At 42.4% G+C, this 22481-nt stretch overlaps 1 protein-coding gene across 1 annotated transcript; it reads left to right on the forward strand.

Annotated features, from left to right (window-relative positions):
• Positions 1 to 317: 317 nt before the first annotated feature.
• Positions 318 to 18008, forward strand: LOC309382263 (carbonic anhydrase 4-like). The gene is made up of 9 exons (XM_081933854.1): positions 318 to 389; positions 3496 to 3590; positions 4595 to 4624; positions 5413 to 5577; positions 8097 to 8245; positions 10118 to 10207; positions 12055 to 12133; positions 13705 to 13871; positions 16622 to 18008. Exons 2-9 carry the CDS (start codon positions 3515 to 3517, stop codon positions 16829 to 16831), a joined length of 966 nt encoding a protein of 321 aa, XP_081789980.1. The 5' UTR covers positions 318 to 389; positions 3496 to 3514; the 3' UTR covers positions 16832 to 18008.
• Positions 18009 to 22481: the final 4473 nt, after the last annotated feature.

Consider the following 22481-nt stretch of genomic DNA (forward strand, 5'->3'; position numbering starts at 1 on the left):
AAAGACTTAACAGATTACATCCTTGTCTAAAAAGGCGGCTCCTGCGAAGAAGATTTCCTAAAAATTGTGTAACTCTTGATTGCTCACCCATCCCTTCCTTGTACATGTATTCAGGGCTAGGAGTCTGTAGCCTTTATGACCTGCTTCTCTTTCTTTTCCTTCGCTGTAACTCACCCTCCTTTGCAAGTAATTCCACCCGCCCCATTAGAAGAAGGGTGGTGACCTTATTGCTTGCCCACACACTCACTCACACACACACACACACACACACACACACACACAGAGAGAGAGAGAGGCAGAGACACACATATAAAAAGAAGGAAGGATGCTTCTGTCATCATCGCTGCCACCTTGTCATAGAAGGACAGAAAGAGACATCTGCCAGATAGGTGAGCCTTCCAGTGGTTGGGTTTTAAATGACAAAAGATGGGTTAGAAATTTGGATAAGCTGGATGACTGATGCTGTGAGAGTTTTATTTGGTGATAGATCGTGGGTGAGCACCTTTCTAATGGGGAAGATTTTGAATTTCTGGCTATTTTTAGTGGTGATCAAGGCCCTTTACGGTCTCTATGGTTTACTAAGAAAATAAATGCTACTCAATATCACTCCACGGACCCATCAATTTTCATAGCCATTTTCTTTTTTCTAATAAGTTTTTTATTTTATTATAATATAAACAAGCCATCATCCATTAAACAGTGTGTCATCTGGGTACAAATATTTTGTGCAATAACAATTCAAATTTACAATCCTATTTATTATTTATCTATTCCAGTTTAATACCAATATTTTAAATATCTAATACTATACTTCTTACTTTATTTAACTTTATTAATTGTGCCAACTCTATTAATGTGTTTTACACAGATAATTTTACTTCTAGTTCTTATATTTTCGTACCCTCTTTCTGAGAATAATGTAATAATGTACAGCCAGTTTGGTGTAGTGGTTTAAGGTGCTGACATAGAAACCAGGACACTGTGAGTTGTAGTCCTCCCTTGAACATGAAAATCAAATGAGTGACTTTGAACCAGTGTCTGTCTCCGTCTCCCTCCCTCCCTCCCTCTCTCTTTCTTAGTCCAGCCCACCTCACAGGGGTATTGTTATGGGGGAAATAGGAGGAGGAAGGAATATTATAAATTTTGCTGTCTTCGGTGTGTTTATTTGTTTAAGTCCCACATCTATTATTCTTACAAATAACTCAAGTAATAAAAGCGGGATAAAACTTAAAGAAATAAATGTATCAAACCCTCCTTGATATACAGAAATGAGGCATGAAAACAATAAAATAAATTATAAATAAATAAAAAGGGAAGGGAAGGGAAGAGAAGGTAACGAAGGAAGAAAGGAAGGTATAAAATCCTCCTTCCTATATAGAAATAGTAGAATAACAGAACTCAATAACAGAGTTGTAAGGGACACACACGCTATACCATTTCAGATAAATGGGTGTCCAGTCTCTTTTTGAAAGTCTCTGGTGACGGGGCACACACAACTTCTGAAGACAAGCTGTTCCACTGGTTCATTGTTCTCACCATTAGGAAATTTCTCCTTAATTCCAGATTGCTTATCTTCTTGATTAGTTTCCATCCACTGTTTCTTGTCTTGCCTTCTGGTTGCCGGCCTTTTCTTTGTAGCAGCTCCTCAAATATTGGAACACTGCTATCAAACAAGGCATGAAAGCAATCTCATCTTTCCTGTCCCTTAATCTGAGCACAAAAATGTTGCGAGCACAAAGTTACCAGAAAAAGGGAAGCTTCATTTAGAAAGCGATGATTTGGTTTCCTGTGAATTTGTCTCATACATTTGTTATCACATCTTGTGGTAAGGAGGTCTGAGTTAATTAGAACTCAGCGCTGTTATCTTTCATCATATGATAACACTTAGCCTCGTGTCGTTTTTTTTAAATGTTTCAGCTTATACAGTACTCACTCCTAAAAGTTTTTGTATGTGTACAGAAATTTCTCCTCTGTTGCAACATGTACGACAACTCCTTATCCATGGTCTCATTATCTCACGTTCCTTGTTGTTATATAAGTGTTTGCTTTGCGCTGTGGAAGTTAGTTGTGGCTTCTGGTGCCCGATGCAAATGTGCATGTTCAATCATAGATTACTTCTTTCAAAATTTGGCAACCAAACTACTACACCAAACTACTACACCCAAAACACTCAGCTTTTTATCTCGGCATTCTGGTGCCAGAACTGAATGTTGGGACGTGACAACTGATTATATGTATAAACAATCCTATATTGTTTATACACATCCTTTTTGTTTATAGCTGCATCAGCAGCCCATGAAGCCTCTAATATTTTAAAAGAAAACCAACAATTGCAAAGAACAAATGCAATCAGTTGCCATTAATCCTGTTTTCAAAAGATTCTAGAATTCAGCATTGCTATGGGGAGTAATTTGAAATAATTCTAATTTTAAGGATTTAAAACAACTGCAGGAAAGAATTCAGCAAATTGTTTAGCCATTAGGTTTACCAAGTATATGTTCATAAACTTGATATAATGTCTAACTTGTATGATGATTGTTGATATTAATCATACGCTAAGACTGAGCATTGATTTTTCTTTTGAATAAAGTTTCATCTCTTGCTTAGTTTCTCATAAATGATTTCTGATGTCTAGATGGATAGATAGATAAAATAGATTAGATAGATTAGATTAGATAGATTATATAGATAGATAGACAGATAGACAGACAGAAAGACAGACAGACAGATAGACAGACAGGTATAGATAGCTAATCTATATGTCTATGTATCTATATGTCTATATATCTATATTTATAATCTATCTATCTATCTATCTATCTATCTATCTCTATCTATCTATCTATCTATCTATCTATCTATCTATCATCTACCTACCTACCTACCTACCTACCTACCTACCTACCTACCTACCTACCTATCTATCTATCTATCTATCTATCTATCTATCTATCTATCTATCTATCTATATATTTTCTGCTTTGTTGCCACAATCATGATGCTTATTATACTACTAGTATTGCTACTACCATTTGTTTATCCCACTAGTATTATTACTCCTATTAATGCTAAATAAGTGCTACTATAGTTCATATAAGTGTTTTTTTTAATGTTGGCTACTTGAAGATGTATGGACTTCCTCGCCCAGAATTCTGGAAGGCTGGGGAATTCTGGGAGTTCACACATCCTAAAGCAGGCCAGGAAAAAGAAACACTTTATACCTCTACTATTAATTATAATAGACTTATATGCTGCCCCATAGTGCTTTAGAACTGTCTGGGGAGTTTACAATGTCAGAGTATTGACCCCAACAACCTGTGTCCTCATTTTACTGACCTTGGAAGGTGGAATCAACTTTGAGCCTGTAAGGATCAAACTCCAGGCTGTGGGCGGAGTTTGCCTGCAATCCTGCATTCTAATCATTGTGCCACCAGGGCTTTTATTACTAATGTTCGCCTTGTGGATTAACCAATCGGCCTGCACTTTTCCCCATAGCCGGACAAAATCCTGCCTCATGGATTCTCTCAAGATACTCACCACCCTCATGGTGGTCTTTTGGCTTCCAAGTGGATGTTACGCCAGCTCTGAAGGTAATGCAACCCTATTTAGGAAGTGTGTTGATGGGGAGGTGGGGGGCAGCAGAAGAGCATTAAATCCTTCCAGAGTTCAACCAGACCCTCTTTGGATGGATTTGGCTCCTCAACTTTGAAAAGCTAACAAGGTTGAGCCTGGATGGGAAATGCTAGATTGGAGATGGGTTGGAGAAAAAGCAGTGACTAAACACTTTGGTTTGGAGGCCATGAAAAATACATGGAAGTTAGAAGGACTATGGCTGGATTCAAAGCATCCTGACAGGGGCAAGGATCCAGAGCATGTGTTAAGTTGCAGTCTAGATTTCATGCCCAGGCCTATGCACAAGAAACTAGTCCACTAAATTCAGCCCTAAATTCGTACCAGAACAGAATTCAAGCAGAGCTGGGCTTAAGCTTGATTTTGATTTGTCCGTGACTGCGCATAAGTGTCAACACACAACCATGTTGCGGAGGGGTTGATGTACAAGTGGAGGTTGCAGATAACTGCAGACAGCTCAACGTGTACAACTCCCAAGTGTGGGGAAATGCACGTCTTGCATGCTGATTGGTAGAGTTGACTTCCTGTTGAGAGGCAGGTGGAAGGCAGGCGAAGTCAAATGACGCTAGCGTTCACAGAAGTACAGGTGGTCCTCAACTTACAACGTTTAGTGATCATTCGAGATTACAATGGCACTAGAAAAAGTAACAGGACCATTTTCCATACTTGTGACCATTGCCGCTTTCCCAATGTCACATGATCAAAATTTAGACGTTCGGCAACTGAGTAGAATAGGAATAGAACAGAACGGAATGGAATGGAATAGAATAGGAACAGAACAGAATAGAATAGAATAACAGAGTTGGAAGGGGCCTTGGAGGTGTTCTAGTGGTCCAAAACTAAGCAAGGGTGCTTGCTTAGGGTGGCCATTTTGACTTTTTTGCCATAACTTTTAGACACCCTAGTTCCAAAAAATTCTTGGGATTGCTAGAAGTCTAGCTCACCCTATTTCTTTCCTTTATAGGACCCTGGTGTTACACGGAGCCACATTGTGGTAAGAAAAACAGAGCTACTTTTCCTTTTGGCCCCTTAAATCTGGGATGGGGAACTTACATGATGTGTGCCACAGGTGGCATGAGGAGCTCTCTCTGTGGACAGGCGAGCCATCGCCCAGCTCAGTTCCACCGGACATGGGTGCGCACCTCCCACTGGCCAGCTGATTTTCATGCCTCTGCCATGCATGCAGGAGACACGGAACATGCACTGGGGGGTTGTGCACACGTACATGGGGCGGGGAACAGTGTGGGGGGAAGCAGCCCCCACGCCCCATTTCTGGTCCCAGGAGGCTTCAGAAAGGCCTGCTAGGCCCAAAATGAAGTTAAGGGGAGGGGGGTTGCACGCACATGCTTGGGGAGGTGTGGGAGCGGGGGGGGGGGGGGTTGTGCGCACATCTGCAGGTGGCAAGGGTTTCACATGCGCATTGCATTATGGGTATAGGCACACACACACAATTGCGCGCACACACACTTTTGGCACACGAGGACAAAAGGGTTAGGCATCACTGCCTTAGATCACAAGTCGTACTTCGTCTCAGCCAGAGATCGTCCATTGCATTTAAATTCCAAAACTCAGCTTTGCGAATATATCTCATCCCACGGCTTTACTTTGTAGTTAAAAGAAGAGAAAATCCTTTTCTTATGATTTGCTAACCTTGCGCAGGATATCCAGCAGAGATTGTAGCCTTTAGGAAAGCTAGAATCCATCTGTTTTTTTTTTTTTAAATGTATTTCTTTGGCACTTCCAGTCTAATGACTATCCCTTTTTGGGGGGATTGCTGGGAAGGTCCTAAAACCTGGATATCTCTTGGCCATTGCAACGGCAAGAGACAATCACCCATCAACATTATTCGGCGAGACGCTTCCCACAACCCCAGTCTGGGTCCTGTGGATCTTGTTGGTTATGACAACCCCAAAAAGCTGCTGGTAATCAAGAATACTGGGAAAACAGGTGAGTTACTGTGTTGTGTTTTCAGCAATTTTATTAAAATTATCATGATATGAAATACAAATGAAAATAGAGTAGAAAAAAAGGGAAGAAGGGGGAAAGAAAAAAGAAGCACTGTTTTCCAATTATTTTCAGCACAATGAAATACAAAATAGAATTACTGTATAGCCTCAACTTTTATTTTATACCCGGAAGTGATATTCAGGTGAGCTGGTAGTGGTGGCTGCGGAAGCTCCCCCCTCCTCCCCCAATGTAATTCACAAGCACTGCGCATGCACAGGTACACTGCACATGTGCCCACATTTGGCGAATCAGTAAGGAAGGTAAGTGAATCCCACTGCTGATTTTACCAACATAACAAGTACTAGAGAGCCAGTTTGGTCCAATGGTTAAGGTACCGGGCTAGAAAATGAGAGACAATGAGTTCAAATCCCATGTTAGGCATGAAACCCAACTGGGTATCCTTGGCCAAACATCAGGAGGCTGTGAGTTCTAGTCGTACCTTAGCCATGAAAGCCAGCTAGGTGACTTTGTGCCAGTCATTCTCTTTCAGCTCACCTCACCTCACAGGGTTGTCGTTATGGGGAAAATAGGAAAAGGAAGGCATATTAGGTATGTTTGCCACCTTGAGTCATTTGCATAAATAAAGGCAGGGACAAACAAACAAACAAAATACTAGCCATTTATGTAACAACAAACTAGATTCAATGCCAAGAATTCATTTTGTTTTGTTCCCAGCACAAAGTCCAGAAATGGTCGACACAAACCTGGAAATATTTCTTTTCCCCTCTTAAAAGAATCTTTTGCCATCTCTGCTAGCTCCATCCCTTTTTCCATCCATTCTTCTCTTGTGGGGATTATGTATCTTTCGATTTCTTGCATATAGAATTCTCATGCACTCTTTTAAAATGAAAATGTTTCTAGTCCTAAAATAGGAACAGCAGGGGGGTGGGGCACACACTCCAATCAAACAGCCAAAGTGCAAGAAGGAACACCTGTGACAGTATAGAATAACAGAGTTGGAAGGGACCTAGGAGGTCTTCTAGTCCAACCCCCTGCCTAGGCAGGAAACCGTACACCACTTCAGACAAATGGTTATCCAACATCTTTAAAACCTCCAGTGCTGGAGCATTCACAACTTCTGGAGGCAAGTTGTTTCACTGATTAATTGTTCTGTCAGGAAATCTCTCCTTAGTTCTAGGTTGCTTCTCTCCTTGATTAGTTTTCACCCATTGCTTCTTGTCCTGCCTTCAGGTGCTTTGGAGAATAACCTGACTCTCTCTTCTTTGTGGAAGCCTCTGAGATATTGGAACACTGCTATCATATCACCCTAGTCCTTCTTTTCATTAAACTTCCTGCAACACTTCTTCATATCCTTTAGCTTCCAGTTCCCTAAACATCTTTATTGGTCTTCTTTTGGGTCTATTCCCTAGCTGCCCCTTAGAGTTGGGAACAACTAGCACATATGTACAAGGGGAACCTTTGGCTTTACCTAGTTATAGCCTCTGGTAAATGTAGGATGGGGAAAACAGGCAACCCAGATCAGTTGAAATCTTCAGAAGGTGTACAGTTCATACAGGCAGTCCTTGACTTATGACTGTTCATTTAATGACAAGTTGAAGTTATACAATACAATACAATAGTAGAGTTGGAAGGGACCTTGGAGGTCTTCTAGTCCAACCCCCTGCCTAGGCAGGAAACCATATACCGTTTCAGACAGATGGCGTTATGATGGCCTTGAAGTGATAACTGTTGCATCATCCCTGCAAATCATGTCATTACAATTTGGGTGTTAGCAACTGGCTCACATTTATAACACTTGTTGCACCTGGCAGTCACACAGTTGTGATTTGTGATCTTCCCACCATCTTCCCACGAGCAAAATCAGTTGGGAAACTAGATTTGTTGAACACCCCAGTGCTTTGCTTAATAACTGCAGTAAAAATGATTGTAAGATCAGGTCCAGTCACATGATGGCTTGCTTAATAACAGAATTGCTTAATGACTGAATTTGTGATCCCAATTGTGCGTAAGCGCACCAGTGTGCCTACCATCCCTGTCCTACTGTCCCTATTTATTTATGCTCAATTCCTTGTTCATGTCCATCTTTATACTAATACCTGTTATCTTGTACGTTTGACAAAACGAACAAACAAATAATAGTCATAAATAAATAAATAAATAGTAGTCATAAATCGAGGACCAACTGTATTTTCAACCGCACGAATTAGCATAATTGATTCTCATTTCTAGCATTTAGCTCAGGAGTGGATGACTATGCCAACTTTATTGGACCGGTGGACTTCAAGTCCCCCATGCTGGCTCAGGAATTCTGGGAGTTGAAGTCCACCGGTCATAAAGTTGCCATGGTTACCCACCCTTGATTATAGCTCAAAGGAAAGCAAACTTGGGCTCTTGAAGTGCTTTGGGCTAAAGTCCCACAATCAAAAGCCTCCGAAGGTTGAAGACTGGATCTAGGACGCTGAGCACAGAGCTGGATTTTTCTTTTCTCTTTTCTCCAGCTGATGTATCCCTGGAAGATGGTCTTCATCTTGCTGGTTTCGGCCTTCCCGCCCGCTATACAGCCAAATCCTTTCACCTTCACTGGGGAGACAGTGCCACAGGACCTGGTTCGGAGCATCAGATTGATGGCAAACCATACTCAATGGAGGTGAGATCAGATTCCACAGTAGACTTACATGGAATTCTCCTTTTTGTGCCCCAAAAGAGTCTATTGATACTGCTTTAGTACAGCATAAGCAATTGTTTTAGCTGCTGCCGGTTACAGATAGTCCTCGACTTAGGTACAACCATTCGTTTAGTGATGATTCAAAGTTACGGCACTGAAAAAAAATGACTTAGGAGCATTTTTCACACTTACGACTCTTGTAGCATTCCCCACGGACACTCGATCAAAATTTAGCATATATTTATGACGATAGCAGTGTCCTGGGGCTATGTGATCCCCTTTTGTGACCTTCTGACAAGCAAAGTCAATGTGGAAGCCAGATTCACTTAACAACCATGTTAGTACAACACAGCAACTGCCGTGATTCATCTATCAACTCTGGCAAAAGAGATTGTAAGATGGGGCAAAACTCAACAACTGTCTTGCTTAGCAACAGACATGTTGGGCTCAATTGTGGTCAAGGATTATCTGTAACAAGGTTAACTCCTCTGGAAATTTGCCTGAAGCTTGGGAAAACCAAGAGCTTTCAGGACTGAGTTTGCCATGTTGCAATTTCTGAAATTGATTGTCCTCCTCCCAATTATAGCTTTTGCACAGAATGTAAGAATTTGCAATATTTCAAGGACTGAAGCCAGACTTGGAATGCAACCACGGGCACATTTCCCAAATGAAATGGAGTTAGTTCAAGGGTTCAATTAAATATATGGTTTAAAGTCACATTAATTGCATTGCATTGACGCATTAAGTTCCATGTGTTTTATAGTTTCTATCGCATTCAGAATAGCAACCTTCTGGCAGCTTCTGTAACTGTGCTGGGGACTGTATCTCAGATTCCCAAGGGCCACATGGGATCTTAACTTCCACATCTCCAAGGGAAAACTGTAACACCTATCTTGGCTTGGTTGCATATATCAACTTTTCCCAATGTGATATCCCTCATGTTCAGGGGTGGGCTTCAAAAATTTCAGCGATGGGTTCTCTGCTCGGTTGCTGGCTGGGTGTGGCCATGGTGGTGTGGCCTAGTCGGCATCCTGCACCATGGCAGGGGGACTGTTTTTGCCTTTCCCTAGGCTTTCCTCAAGCCTCCGGGAGGGTGAAAACTGCCTCCCTTGGACTCTGGAGGCCCTCCAGAAGACGGAAACATTTCTGGCCTTCCGAAACTTCTGGGAGGCCCGTTTTCCCCACTCCCCGAGCCTCCGCGCAGGCCCTGTACCTACCTTGCATCCAAAACGGACTGTATGGAGACTCGGGGAGTGGGGAAAATGGGCCTCCCAGACGTTCCGGAAGACTCCTGGGAGAGGGAGGGGGAGGGGCCAGCCAGGGGTGAGATTTGGAGGTTCTCCGAACTGGCTATAATGTTAGCTACGGGTTCTCCTGAAACCGGTGGAACCTATAGCAGCCCATCCCTGCTCGTGTTGTATAGACTTCAAGAGTCAGTGGTTAAGATGCTAGACTAGAAACTGGGAGATTGTGAGTTCTAGTTCTTCTTTAGCATTGAAAGGTAACATTAGGCCAGTCACACTTTCTCAGCCCAATCTGCATTAAGAGATTGTTGTTGTGGAGAAAACAAGAGGCAGGAGGGTTAATTTTTGAATCCCACCACTGCCTTTGAGTGACTTTGGGCCAGTCATTCTTTCTCGGCCTAATCACCTCACAGGATTGCTGCCGTGAGGAAAATAGGAGGAAGGAGTTGTGTTGGATATGTTCACGATTTTGAGTTATTTGTAAAACTAATGAAGACGGGATTCAAATAAATAAAGTAAATAAAAATCAGGTAAGGAAGCTTGGTCTATATACAATCAGGTTACCAAGGAGAAGCACATGTCTCACAAAATCTTTGTGTTCTCTCTTCAGTTGCACATCGTACATACCAGAAACAACGTTAGCATAGCAAATGCTGTGAAGGATCCAAAGGGCATCGCAGTGCTGGCATTTTTTATCGAGGTGAGCTTCCAATCCAAATCATTGGGCAAATATGCCAATCTATAAAAACCAGGTAGTAAGATAAGGAAGATATTTACAAAAATGTACAAAAAGAAAGTCTGAGCACCAAAGAATGGAGGCCTTTGAACTGTGGTGCTGGAGAAGACTCCTGAGAGTCCCTTGGATTGCCAGGCGATCAAACCGGTCAGTCCTAGAGCAGATCAACCCTGACTGCTCTTTAGAAGGACAGATCCTGAAGATGAAACTCAAGTATTTTGGCCACCTAATGAGAAGGAAGGATCCACTGGAGAAGAGCCTAATACTGGGAAAGAATGAGGGCAAAAGAAGAAAGGAACAACAGAGAATGAGGTGGCTGGATGGAGTCACCGAAGCAGTAGGCATGAGCTTAAATGGACTCCAGAGGATGGTAGAGGACAGAAAGGCCTGGAGGAATGTTGTCCATAGGGTGGCGATGGGTTGGACATGACTTTGCAACTAACAACCACAACAATGAGTTCTTTCTTTGGTGAACGTCATTTGAGTCATTGTGATATAACATTCTTGCTCAGCAACTTTATATGTACCATGTAACATTTCATCAAGCCCCCAAAAAGTGGCTCAAAGTTACGACGAACCTCCCTAAAAGATATTTACAACTCTGATTTGAATTTCTGATTTCCACCACCGTCCTGTAATCACGTGATCACATTTTGGGTGTTCACCAACCTGCCTGTATTTATAGCCATATGCAGTACCCCTTGGTCACATGACTACTATAATCTTTTTGCTAAAACCGACATTTACTTTTGGCTTCACCCATAGCAAACAAAGGGTTCACTTAGCAACTGCTGCATTCGTTTAATGGCTGCCACAAAAAAGTTTGTAAAATTAGGTCTGGTGACATAGTAACCTACGTCACCAGTTTTATGACACAACTTAATTACTTGTTCAATTACAGTCCTATACTGAAAACCATCTGTATAGAAATTCATTCTGTCAGAGAAATGAGTATGAAAATCTTTGTATTTTTCCCATTGATTAATTGATCCAAAGTGAGGGAATCAATAGTTTTGCAACTTTGAAGAAGAAACCAAGAGAAAAATAAAAAAAGACAAAAGCAATTAATCCGATTCTCAAAATATGCTTTGATTCTGTGCTTCCTTTTTTCCCTGTCTGCTCCCAGCCACCACTTGAGTGTAATGTAAATGAAAGAGATGAGGGGAATCTATTTCCCTACAAACTATAGCTCATTTTCCCCAATTGATGTGAAATATTGTCTTAAGAAGCACTTTTGGGGTGGATAATTGGCTGTTGTATATTTTCAGCATTTCAATTGCAATAAGTTGCATTTAAGGCTATTAGATTTGCATTGCAAAACTAGAAACCACTGCTAGGTGGCACAAACAGACATCAAAAACTAACATTGCCAAGCCAGTATTTTTTCACTGTAAGTTTCATAATATGCTATCAGCAGTGTCAATCAGGAATGCCTCCCTGTGTTTATGGTTTTGACTCTAAAATTACAGAGGGGTGGAAAATTGGAAGCAGTTGGTTAGGGGAAGAGACTCTTCAATGTCCAAATTTGTTTCATCCCCAAATTCTTGAGTGTTATGGAAGAAAAGCACTGGAAGAGGCAGGGGGCGGACTGAAAAGAGGGATTGGTCTAGAATCCCTATCCAGCTACAAAAGAGCTAAGTCTAACTTCTTTTCACTGTCATTGATCTTATCTAACTCTAACTCTAACCATTAACTGGAAAAATTCTTGTGCATAGGCTTTTAGCAATAAATTAGTTAATTTGAACATGTACATAACATTGACTGTTCTTCCATGCCTGACATCCCCTCCTATTCTTTCTTCCTTTTTGAAGGAATCTGAGAAGGCTAAGAGCAAAACGGTAGAGGCATGGGAATGGTTCGCGAAGAACGTCAAAAAAATTTCCAAAAAAGGTAAGTTTGCTGGATTTCTGGAGAGATGTTTGGATCTTCTTATATCTCTAAGACTTCACACTGGCTTCCATAATGGGCTGGTAAATGGATGCTTCCACTTTGCAACTGGTTTCGTCCAGTGGGCTGATTTCTCCAACCATTTCCCTGTCTTGTCCTGACATGCCTTTCTAATGACTTGCCAATCTTTTTTTTAAAAAAAATCAAAGTAGATAAAATAAGCAACCTAGATAAGCCGACCTACAAAAGGGATTAGCACCTGACAAACAATCAAGCAGAATGCAATACTCTAAACAAGGGCCTACCAAGGAGATAAACAAACGAACAATCAAACAGAAAACAATGCCCTAATCAAGGAACTACCAAGGGGTGAAACCACACCCAATCAACACTTCTAGGGCAATTATAAAAATAGGGAGCAAATTCATTAGCACTGATGAGGTTACCTAGTTTGATAGTGAAAGATCTGCAGAACAAACAACCAAGGCCAGAGAGCATCAGGGACTCCACAAAATTTGAAGTTCCATGCTGGCTGAGGAATTCTGGGAGTTGAAGTCCACAATTTTAAAATAGCCACGTTTGCACACCACTGGTCTAGGGAGATCAACGATGATAACATATTTCCTGTCCCCTCCATATTTTTCTCATAGCAGTCTTGTGAAGATGGATGGGCTAAAAGCTATTAATTGATATATAAAAACTTGCGTCGCCCCACTAATTGGACCCCATCTAGTCCAGAATATAGCGCTCCTAGTGGTTGACCAACTGTTTTCGCCTTCCCAGAGGTTCAAGGAAAGCCTCCGGAGCCTGGGGAATGGGGAATTTGGCTCCCCCCCCCCCCCCCGTGGTGCAGGAGGCCAACTAGGCCATGCCTACCATGGCTATGCCACCCAGCAATCGGGCAGAGAACCTATTGCTGAAATTTTTGAAGCCCACCCATGAGCAGACTGTTCTCCATCACTTCCATGAACTTGACCAATCTTTTTTTAGAGCACTTGAGGAATTGAGGCAGCAGAGGGTGCCTCTGGAGAGCTTGTGCACAAAGTCACAAGGCTAAAAGAGGCAGCAGCATGATTCAGCAGGAATGTGCAACATCTCCCAACAGGTTTCAGGGCTGGTGGGATTTGATCCCACGTCTCTTCAGTCCTAATCTGATGTTCCACACTTACTACAGCAGGGGCCTGTACCTCTTTCATGCTATAGATGCCAACGTGGCTGTGATTCTATACATGGAATTCTTCCAACTTTCTCTCACCATCATCACCAAATTCACCAAAAAAAATGCAAGCTTGCATGATGTGCTTGTTGCTTGCTTGATTTGCAAGATCTTCCAAATTTCAGGTTGATCGCAAAGAGATTCTAAATTTTATTTAAAAAACAATAAAATAAAGCATTTTACGTTTTATTTGAATTTGGGTAGCAATAGGAACTGCCTTCCTGACAGCAATAGTGAGAAGGGTCTCAGCTCTAATTGGCTTTCCATTTTTTCTTTCGCAGTCAGGGTGAAAATATACTTGAAAATAACTCAGTTGAGCAAGCAAGGCATAACTATTTTTCCTTTGATTCCTGAACAGGTGAAGATGAGTCTCTTGAAGGCTCTTTTTCTCTGCTGGATTTGATGGGTTCCAATGATGGGTTCACCCGTTATTACCGCTACCCTGGATCCCTCACCACCCCTGGCTGTGACGAGGCCGTGATATGGACCGTCTTTGCTGACCCCATCCTGTTGCCTTCCAAAGTGGTAAGAATACAGTTGTATCGGGAGGACCTGAACAACAAAATCCACACCTGAAGAGTTCAGTTAGGCATTTTATGGCTCAGGTCTATAGAATAGGAATCTTCTGACAGTTTGCAATGGCTAAGACGCTGAGCTTGTTGATCAGAAAGGTTGGCAGTTCGCCGGTTTGAATCCCCAGCAACGCGTAACGGAGTGAGCTCCCTTTACTTGTCCCAGCTTCTGCCAACCTAGCCATTTGAAAGCACATGAAAATGCAAGTAGAAAAATAGGAACCACCTTTGGTGGGAAGGAAACAGAGTTCCATACTCCTTCTCCTGGCTCAGCCACTCTCTCTCTCTCCAACAAGCTGGGAGTCCAGCAGAAAAATCCATAAAAGGACTTTGTTAAGGAGAAAGTATGTGCAACATAAATAGAGAGATGCATACAGATAGTCCTCAACTTATGACCACAACAAGCTTTCCATTGCTAAACAAGACAGTTGTTAAGGGAGTTTTGTTCTCTTTTTATTACCTTTATTGCCACAGTTGTCAAATGAATCATTGTGGTTGTTAAGTTAGTAATATGGTTGTTAAGTGAATTTGGTTTCGGCATTGACTTTGCTGGTTGGAAGTTTGCAAAAGGTGATCGTATAATCCTGGGTCACTGCAACTTTCATAAATGCATGCTAGTTGCCAAGAATCCAAATTTTGAGTACATGACCACAAGGATGTTGCAATGGATGGAATGTTCATAAGTCACTTTTTTCAGTGTCATTGTAACTTTGCATGATCATTAAACAAAGGGTTGTAAGTTGGGGACTACCTGTAGGTAAAAAAAAGAGCTGGCGTTTGATCATTCAGTTGTGGATACCATCTTGACTTTTTTTGACACCCCCCTCCTCTTCCCCAAGGACACCCCTGGGAATGTTTCTCCCCTCTGAACTCCTCTCAAAATGGGGCTTTGAGTCTTTGCCCTCCCGACTCAGCCAAATACAATTCTGTCGTGAAATTGGTCCTCCCCGTTGCTGATCCATTTCACACGGCTTTTTCTTTTTGGCTTTAAGTCACTGCGCACCTGACTTTTCTCTGACATAATTTAACAAAGTGTACGTGCTTTATATGGTGTCAGAATACAGTAGGAAACACTATTTCGACACAGGGACAACCAAGGCTGACTTGGGTCCATGTTGCTCATGGGCTGGAGATGAAATAAAAACAACATGGCTCTATGAGCGGTCAAAGGATGTTGCCAAACCAGGTCAATGCTGTGGTTGCCTGCAAGAGGGAAGCAAAGTTTGTGGTTTTGACACTGAATTGCGCTCTGCTAGAAATAGGTAGCTCCTTTTTAGTTCATTTTTTCCTCTTTGGCTCCACGAAAGAATTACAAGTAGGCCTCGACTTACAGCCACAACTGAGCCCAAAATTCCTGTTGCTAAATGAGACGGTTGTTCAGTGAGTTGTGCCCCATTTTACAACCTTTCTTGCCACAGTTGCTAGGTGAATCACTGCCATTGTTACGTTACTAGCACGGTTGTTAAATGAATCTAGCTTCCTCATTGACTTTGCTTGTCAGAAGATCGCAAAAGGGGAATCACATGATCCCAGGATACTGCAACCACCATAAATATGAGCAAGCATTCGAATTTTGATCATTTGACTATGGGGATGCTGCAATAGTCATAAGTGTGAAAAATAGTCATAAGACAGTTTTTTTCCCAAAGCCATTGTAACTTCGAACAGCCACTAAACAAATGGTTGCAAGTCAAAGACTAGCTCTATAGTAGGTAATCAACTTCATTCGCTATGTAAAGGTAAAGGCTCCCCTTGCATATATGAGCTAGTCGTTCCCAACTCTAGGGGGCGGAGCTCATCTCTGTTTCAAAGCCAAAGAGCCAGACTGTCCAAAGATGTCTCTGTGGTCATGGGGCCGGCATGACTGAATGCCAAAGGCACACGGAACGCTGTTACCTTCATACCAAAAGTGGTTCCTATTTTTCTACTTGCATTTTTACATGTTTTCAAACTGCTAGGTTGGCAGAAGCTGGGACAAATAACGGGTGCTCACTCCGTTACATGACGCTTTGGATTCGAACCGCCGAACTGCCAACCTTTCTGATCAACAAGCTCAGCGTCTTAGCCACTGAGCCACCATGTCCTTTCGCTACCCAAAGTAATTTTTTAAGAAGGTTTTAGGAGGCGAGTCTCCAAAACCTTCTTTCTTGTCCATCTGTCTGATAATCTTTTCTTTTTTATTACAAATTAACTCAATCCTGGGAATTTCCAACGAAGAGTTGAAAACCGAGTTTCTTAAGTAACCAAGGGTGCACATGAGGAGGATATTGTAATGCTTTGTTAGGCTCCCAAGTTGTATATTGGCCTTGTTGATTTGTTCTAATGCATTTTGGTGATGAGAAACACTGCAGCCTAACAGAATAACAGTTAGAAGGGACTCCTAGTCCAAACTCTTGCTCCCTATACCATTTCAGTCAAATATTTGTCCAATTTTTTTTATTAAAAACCTCTGGTGTTGGAGCATTTACAACTTCTGGGGGGGAAGTTGTTCCACTGATTAATTGTTCTAACTGTCAGGAAATGTTTCCTTAGTTGTTGCAAGTTGGGTCTCTCCTTGATTACTTTCCATCCATTACTTCTTGCTCTGCCTTCAGGGGCTTTGGAGAGTAGGTTGACCCCCTTTTCTGTGGGGCAACCTCAAATATTGGAATGCCGCCATCATGCCTTTCTTGATTTCATCTCCACTCCTCTTCCTTTCAATAGGTCAGGAAATTTGCTTCAGCGCTCTCATCTACGGATTCTTCAAAGGGCCCCGGGCTAATAAACAACTTCCGTCCCATACAGAAGATTGGAGATCGTAAAGTGGAGGCATCTAATGCTTTGAAGTCTGCAGCTACCATTTTTGTTTCTCCTCCAACTGTATTCATCCTCTTCCTTTCTATCACCACCTTTCTACCATTCTTCTCTATGTAAGGGAGGATGGCAGGAGCGAACCGTGTGGACTTGCAGTTCATGAGAGGTTCTGGTAGTGGAATTCAGGCTTGGGTCACAGAACCGGCAGTGACCGAGGCATGACACGCTCCTGAACCGGTTCCCTCACTGCCGCTTGGGAACTGCCATTTTGAATTTTAGTGACTGCGAGTGTGCAGTTCACTGCAAATTGTTCTGCGCGCATGCATTTACATTGAACAGCGCACGCGGACATTGCAAACAGGTTGCAAACCGGCAGTAACGCCAGCAGCAACCCACCCCTGGGTCACAGCTAGGCTTCCGCCTTTCTGCCCTCCACATGTTCCACTTTACCTCCTCCTCACCCTCAACCAGCTTATTCAGGGGCAGAAACCCAGGAAAAATAAAGTTAGAGATTTGGAAGGTAGCTAAGGATCAAATAATTTCGGTTGGCACGGTCCAGGAAAAGAACCTTTTCTGTTGTAGTCCCCGCTTTATGGAATATTCTCCCCCTTTGGAAGTGAGGTCTACCCTGCCACTTGACCTGAGGCCACGACAAGGTCCTGCTACATTGTGGGTGACTGACTGGATAGAGAAGATCTTCACCCAGAGGTCAGGCACCATCTTGTTGTTGTTTAACTTTGTATTTAATTCTTCTAATGTTAATTGCTTTGTATTGCCTTTTTTGGTATTTTTTATTGTATTGTAAGCTGACTGGAGTCACTGTATCAGTGAGCTGTGTGGCAACAAAAACAAACAAACAAATGAATGAATGAAGGAACGAATTAAAAAAAAACCAGAAACATGGGAAAAACTGGAAGAAAGCTAATACTGCTTGACCCAATTGCTGGGATATGGTGAGTGGTGTGTTGCTAACCGGTTTACTACCGGTTCGCTCATGCACACAAGCGCACGGGCGCAACGTTTCTGTACATACGCAGGAGCTTCTGCACGTGCACATCTGGGTGGGTGGATGGAGCCTCCCACTACCACGACTACCGGTTCAGTCGAACCAGGCCGAATTGGGAGCAAACCCACCTCTGGATATGGTGCTATTTGCCATCTTAAGGCCAAAGCTGAAATGGAAACTCTCCATTCAAAACAAAGTTTTGTGAAACCTGTAAACCGCCATTTTCAAAAGATGATGTTAGGTTTTTTTTAAGATCAGAGAGATAAAACACATGTAAAAATGCACGTAGATCATGAGAGAAAGAGAGAGGGAGAGGGAGAGAAGGGGAGAAAGGGAGAGGAGGAAAGCGATTCAATTATTTCCGGCAGGGGTGGGCTTCAAAAATTTCAGCAACGGGTTCCCTCTCCGGTTGCTGGGTGGGTGTAGCCATGGTGGGAATGACCTAGTCAGCCTTCTGCACCATGGCGAGTGGGGGGTATTTTTGTCTTCCTCAGGCTTTGGAGGCTTTCCTTGAGCCTCTGGGAGGGCGAAAACTGCCTCCCCCGGGCTCCAGAAGCCTTCCAGAAGGGCTGTGTCCCGTCCCCCCCCCCCACTCCCTGAGCATCTGTGCAGGCTCAGCATTTACTTCATATCCCAAACAGGCTGCGTGAAGACTCCTGGGAGGGGCATGGTGGGAGGAAAGGGGTGTGGTGGGCAGGGCCAGGCAGGGGTGAGATTTGGAGCTTCTCCGAACCGGCCATAATGTTAACTACGGGTTCTCTCGAACCTGGGTGAACCCGTTGCAGTCCACGCCTGGTTTCCAGATGGATATTGTTTCATTTTTTTTTAAACAATGGAAATCAATTTTACCTCTAGCTGCACTTTTTTTTTTTAAAAAAGGGCAACTTAGGACATTCCCAATTGTGGTGACTTTGGATCCGTCCTGCTCAACACAAGCATTGCATTGAAATGCCAACTTCTCCTTGTGGTTAATGCCACACCTTTGTCTCCAGCAGAGCCAAGGCCATGCAGTACATTCAGCTGATATTGAAGCTGTTCTGCAAGGCTGCTTAAGCTGCTTATCTCATTGGCAAATGCCATCTGGGAAAGAATCAACTTTTGGAAATTGCCATACCTATTTCAATCATATGCCAGGTTTGGCAACGATGCGGCCAGGAGTTTGGCCCAGGCACGTCCCAATTGGTGACCCTCCTGTTTCTTTATAATGATCTACCTTTGCTGCAACAGAAAGTCCAGAAACTCTTTCATTTTGGGGGAGTGGGGAGGGGAAGAAAAATTATGTTTGAGGATGGTTGATTTCTTTGGACACAACTTTCACATGATCCCTGATTCCCGCTTGGACTGAACCGCCTCTCCACCAAGCACTTGTTAGCCGTAAATGTTGGCAAGTGTGTCCATTGTGCCCAAATGGGATGTGAACCCACAATATACATTAATTCAGATAGTCCTTGACTCACGAGACCCAAATTTCCACTGCTAAGCAAAACAAGTTGTTATGTAAATTTTGCCCTATTGTAGGACCTTGTCATAATTGTTAAGTGAATCCCTGCCATTGTTAAAGTTACCAGCACGGTTGTTAAGTGAATCTGGCTTCCCCATTGACTTTGCTAGTCTGAAGGTCGCAAAATCCCTGGGACACTGTAAATAACTTACAGTTGCTAAGTATCCAATTTTTGATCACATGACTGTGGGGATGTTGCAAGGGTCATTACATGTGAAAAATAGTCATAATAAGTCACCTTTTTGTAGCATCACTGTAACCTCAAACGGTCACTAAATGAATGGTTGTAAATGGAGAACTCCCTGCATTTCTTTATTTAAGCACACAAGGAAGGAGAGGCATCTCACCCAAAGAGAGGTAAACAACAACTTAGAAAGGCAGGGAAATTCAAGTTCAAATATTATTGGGTTTGGAATGAGTTCTTAAAGACGCTTGCTCCTGGGTAGGAAAGCTATGGCAAATCTAGACAGCATACTAAAAAGTGGAGACATCACCCTGCCAACAAAAGTGCATATAGTCAAGGCTATGGTTTTCCCAGTTGCAATAGATGGGTGTGAAAGTTGGACCATAAGAAAGGCTGAGTGACAAAGAATTGAGGCCTTTGAACTGCGGTGCTGGAGAAGACTCCTGAGAGTCCCTTGGACTGCCAGGCGATCAAACCGGTCAGTCCTAGAGGAGATCAACCCTGACTGCTCTTTAGAAGGCCAGATCCTGAAGATGAAACTCAAATACTTTGGCCACCTAATGAGAAGGAAGGACTCACTGGAGAAGAGCCTAATGCTTGGGAAAGATGGAGGGCAAAAGAAGAAGGGGATGACAGAGAATGAGGTGGCTGGATGGAGTCACTGAAGCAGTCAGTGTGAGTCTGAATGGACTCCAGAGGATGGTAGAGGACAGGAAGGCCTGGAGGAACATTGTCCATGGAGTCGCAATGTGTTGGACATGACTTCGCAACTAACAATCACAACAACGAGTTATTTCTTTGGTGAACGTCATTTGAATCATTTGTGATATAGCATTCATGCTCAGCAACTTTACATGTACCATGAAATATTTCATCACGTCCAAAAAAAAACCTGATTATGATCTTGTTCATGCTCATCATATCAGGAGGTGTGGCTGTCACATTATAATGAGTTTGCAAGTTACTGGAGTTCAGATCTACATACAGTTCTTGTCTTTAGCAGGTTTAAACCAGTTCTTGTCAGACTATACACTCCTTGTGAAGAAATTGCTTTGTTACTGCAAAGAACGAGAAACATCAATTAGAGAAACTGCTAGCTACTGTAAACATTACTCAGAGACCAATTCTTGAATACAGCTCATTTGTCTGGCACCCACACTGCATATCAGACATTAATACAATCGAACAAGTCCAGAGATATTTCACGATAACTCTAAAAGGGGTCAAGCCGGTACTGCTGTGTACAGAGTAATGTTTTGTTTTGTTTTGAAAAGTTTTTATTGGTTTTTACAAATTTTTTAAAGGAAAAAGGGTAAAGAAAGGGTATAGAAAATTTTGACAGCTACATCATGCGAGGGAAGGTAATTCCCCCAAATCTCGTAACTTTACAAAAAATAATAATAATAGAAAAGCATCAACATTTGAGTAGATATTGGCAGTTTTGGTTTTACATTAAATCATCAGTGTATTCAATCATTTTTTGTATCACTTCCAAAAATTACATTGTAACAACAATTGCAATAAAGTTTCAATTCATTTTTGTGACCTGAGTCTTCTCAGTGTTGGATCCTTCCTCCTGTCTTCTGGCAGAGCCTCGGCCCCTCCCTCCTTCATATCTTGTGTACCATCCCCTGTTTCGTCTAGAAGGGCATTGTGTTTTTTAATGAAAGCCTCCGCTTCCACCACAGTGTTAATTCTAATTCTGCTGCCCTCCCAGAAAATCAACATACCTTCTGGCAATAACCACCTAAACCAGACTCCTTTGCTAAAGAGGAATATTTCTTCCTCTTATCTCTTACTTTCTTTGGAATCTGTTTAAGAATGGTTATTTCTTTGTGTTTATATTTTAGTGGTCCCACCCTTTGAGCCCTAGGACCTCATTTCTTGTGGTCTTTCTAAGAAATTTAACATGGACTTCCCTTGAACATTGTGTGTTCTAGCGTATGCTGAATTAATCCTATAAATCAGGTCAATATTCCACCAGAGCTTCTGTTTATCTCTGTTAATGTATTCTGCTAATATTGTGGTCATAATCTCCTTAAGGTCTTCATTCTCAGTTTCTGGCAAATTTTGAAATCTAAGGAAAAAAGACATCCTTTCGAATTCCACTTTTATCATGTGGTTTTCAAATTCTACATTCCCTCTTTGGATTGTCCTAACCTCCTCCCTCATCCCAACCACCCCCTCCTCCAGTACACCTATTCTCTGTTTATTTTGTGTGGCTTGCTGTTGCGTTTCTCTGAGCTGATCATTTAAATCTGTCAGTTGTTTTTTCAATTCGTCCTGTCCCTTTAAGAGAGATTGAAGCATCTGGTGAACGGATACATCCTTTGAAATCTCTTCGGGGGCTTTAGGTTGTAGAAATGACCCCAGTTGTGACTGTTGAGTAATCGGACTGGACGTAGAAGATGTCGGGGCCGAAGAAGCCTTGCCAGGCGGTAATTTTTTAGGACCCATCATGAAACTCAGAGATAGTTATAAGTCTGTGCAAAGAAATGGCGTCTGTGGAAAAGCACAACCGGGAGAGATCACGAGGCAGGCAAACCCAAAAGGGAATATTAGACTTCCAATGCTGCTCTTAGCCAAATAGTTGAGTCCAGTATTCCAGATCCAAGGGAAGTATATAGTAAAGGAGGCTCCTAGAAATCTCTGGGGTGGAAAATAAGTTCAAAGCCAGAAAATCTTCCAAGAGAGGAATCTCATTCGTGAAGTCAAAGAAGAAGAAGGAAGTTGGCCATCTTGTCTCAGCCTTCACAGGAGGTCAGGAAACAGCAAGTCCAAAGTTCTCATAAGTAGTTTAAAGAAGGATCAGCCCAACCATCCTTTCTCTTGCAATTGTGATAAAAAGTCATCCTCCCATTTCTTAAGAGAAGTGGAAGTCCATTTAAAGCTCTCTCTCTCTCTCTCTCCTCTGAGAGGGAGAGATATTACAAATGCCGCTTTTCTGAGGGGGGTGGAGTCCCCCCCCTCCAATCTTAACTCTTCCAAAGATTGAAACGGAGTTTTAACAAGACTGCAGTTCATCAATTGAATAAATTAGCAAAAGACTTGGGGAGACTTCCCACCTCACCGCACTTCA

This window comes from Natrix helvetica (genome assembly GCF_964273705.1).
Source record: "Natrix helvetica genome assembly, chromosome: Z".
NCBI classification, from domain to species: Eukaryota; Metazoa; Chordata; class Lepidosauria; order Squamata; family Natricidae; genus Natrix; species Natrix helvetica.

Excerpts from the sequence above, each read along its gene's own strand:
- LOC309382263 (XM_081933854.1), top strand. The coding sequence starts at position 3,515 with ATGGATTCTCTCAAGATACTCACCACCCTCATGGTGGTCTTTTGGCTT. Across the intron at positions 8,246-10,117 it reads GCAAACCATACTCAATGGAG|TTGCACATCGTACATACCAG; the intron begins GTGAGATCAGAT and ends TTCTCTCTTCAG. Across the intron at positions 13,872-16,621 it reads TCCTGTTGCCTTCCAAAGTG|GTCAGGAAATTTGCTTCAGC; the intron begins GTAAGAATACAG and ends TCCTTTCAATAG.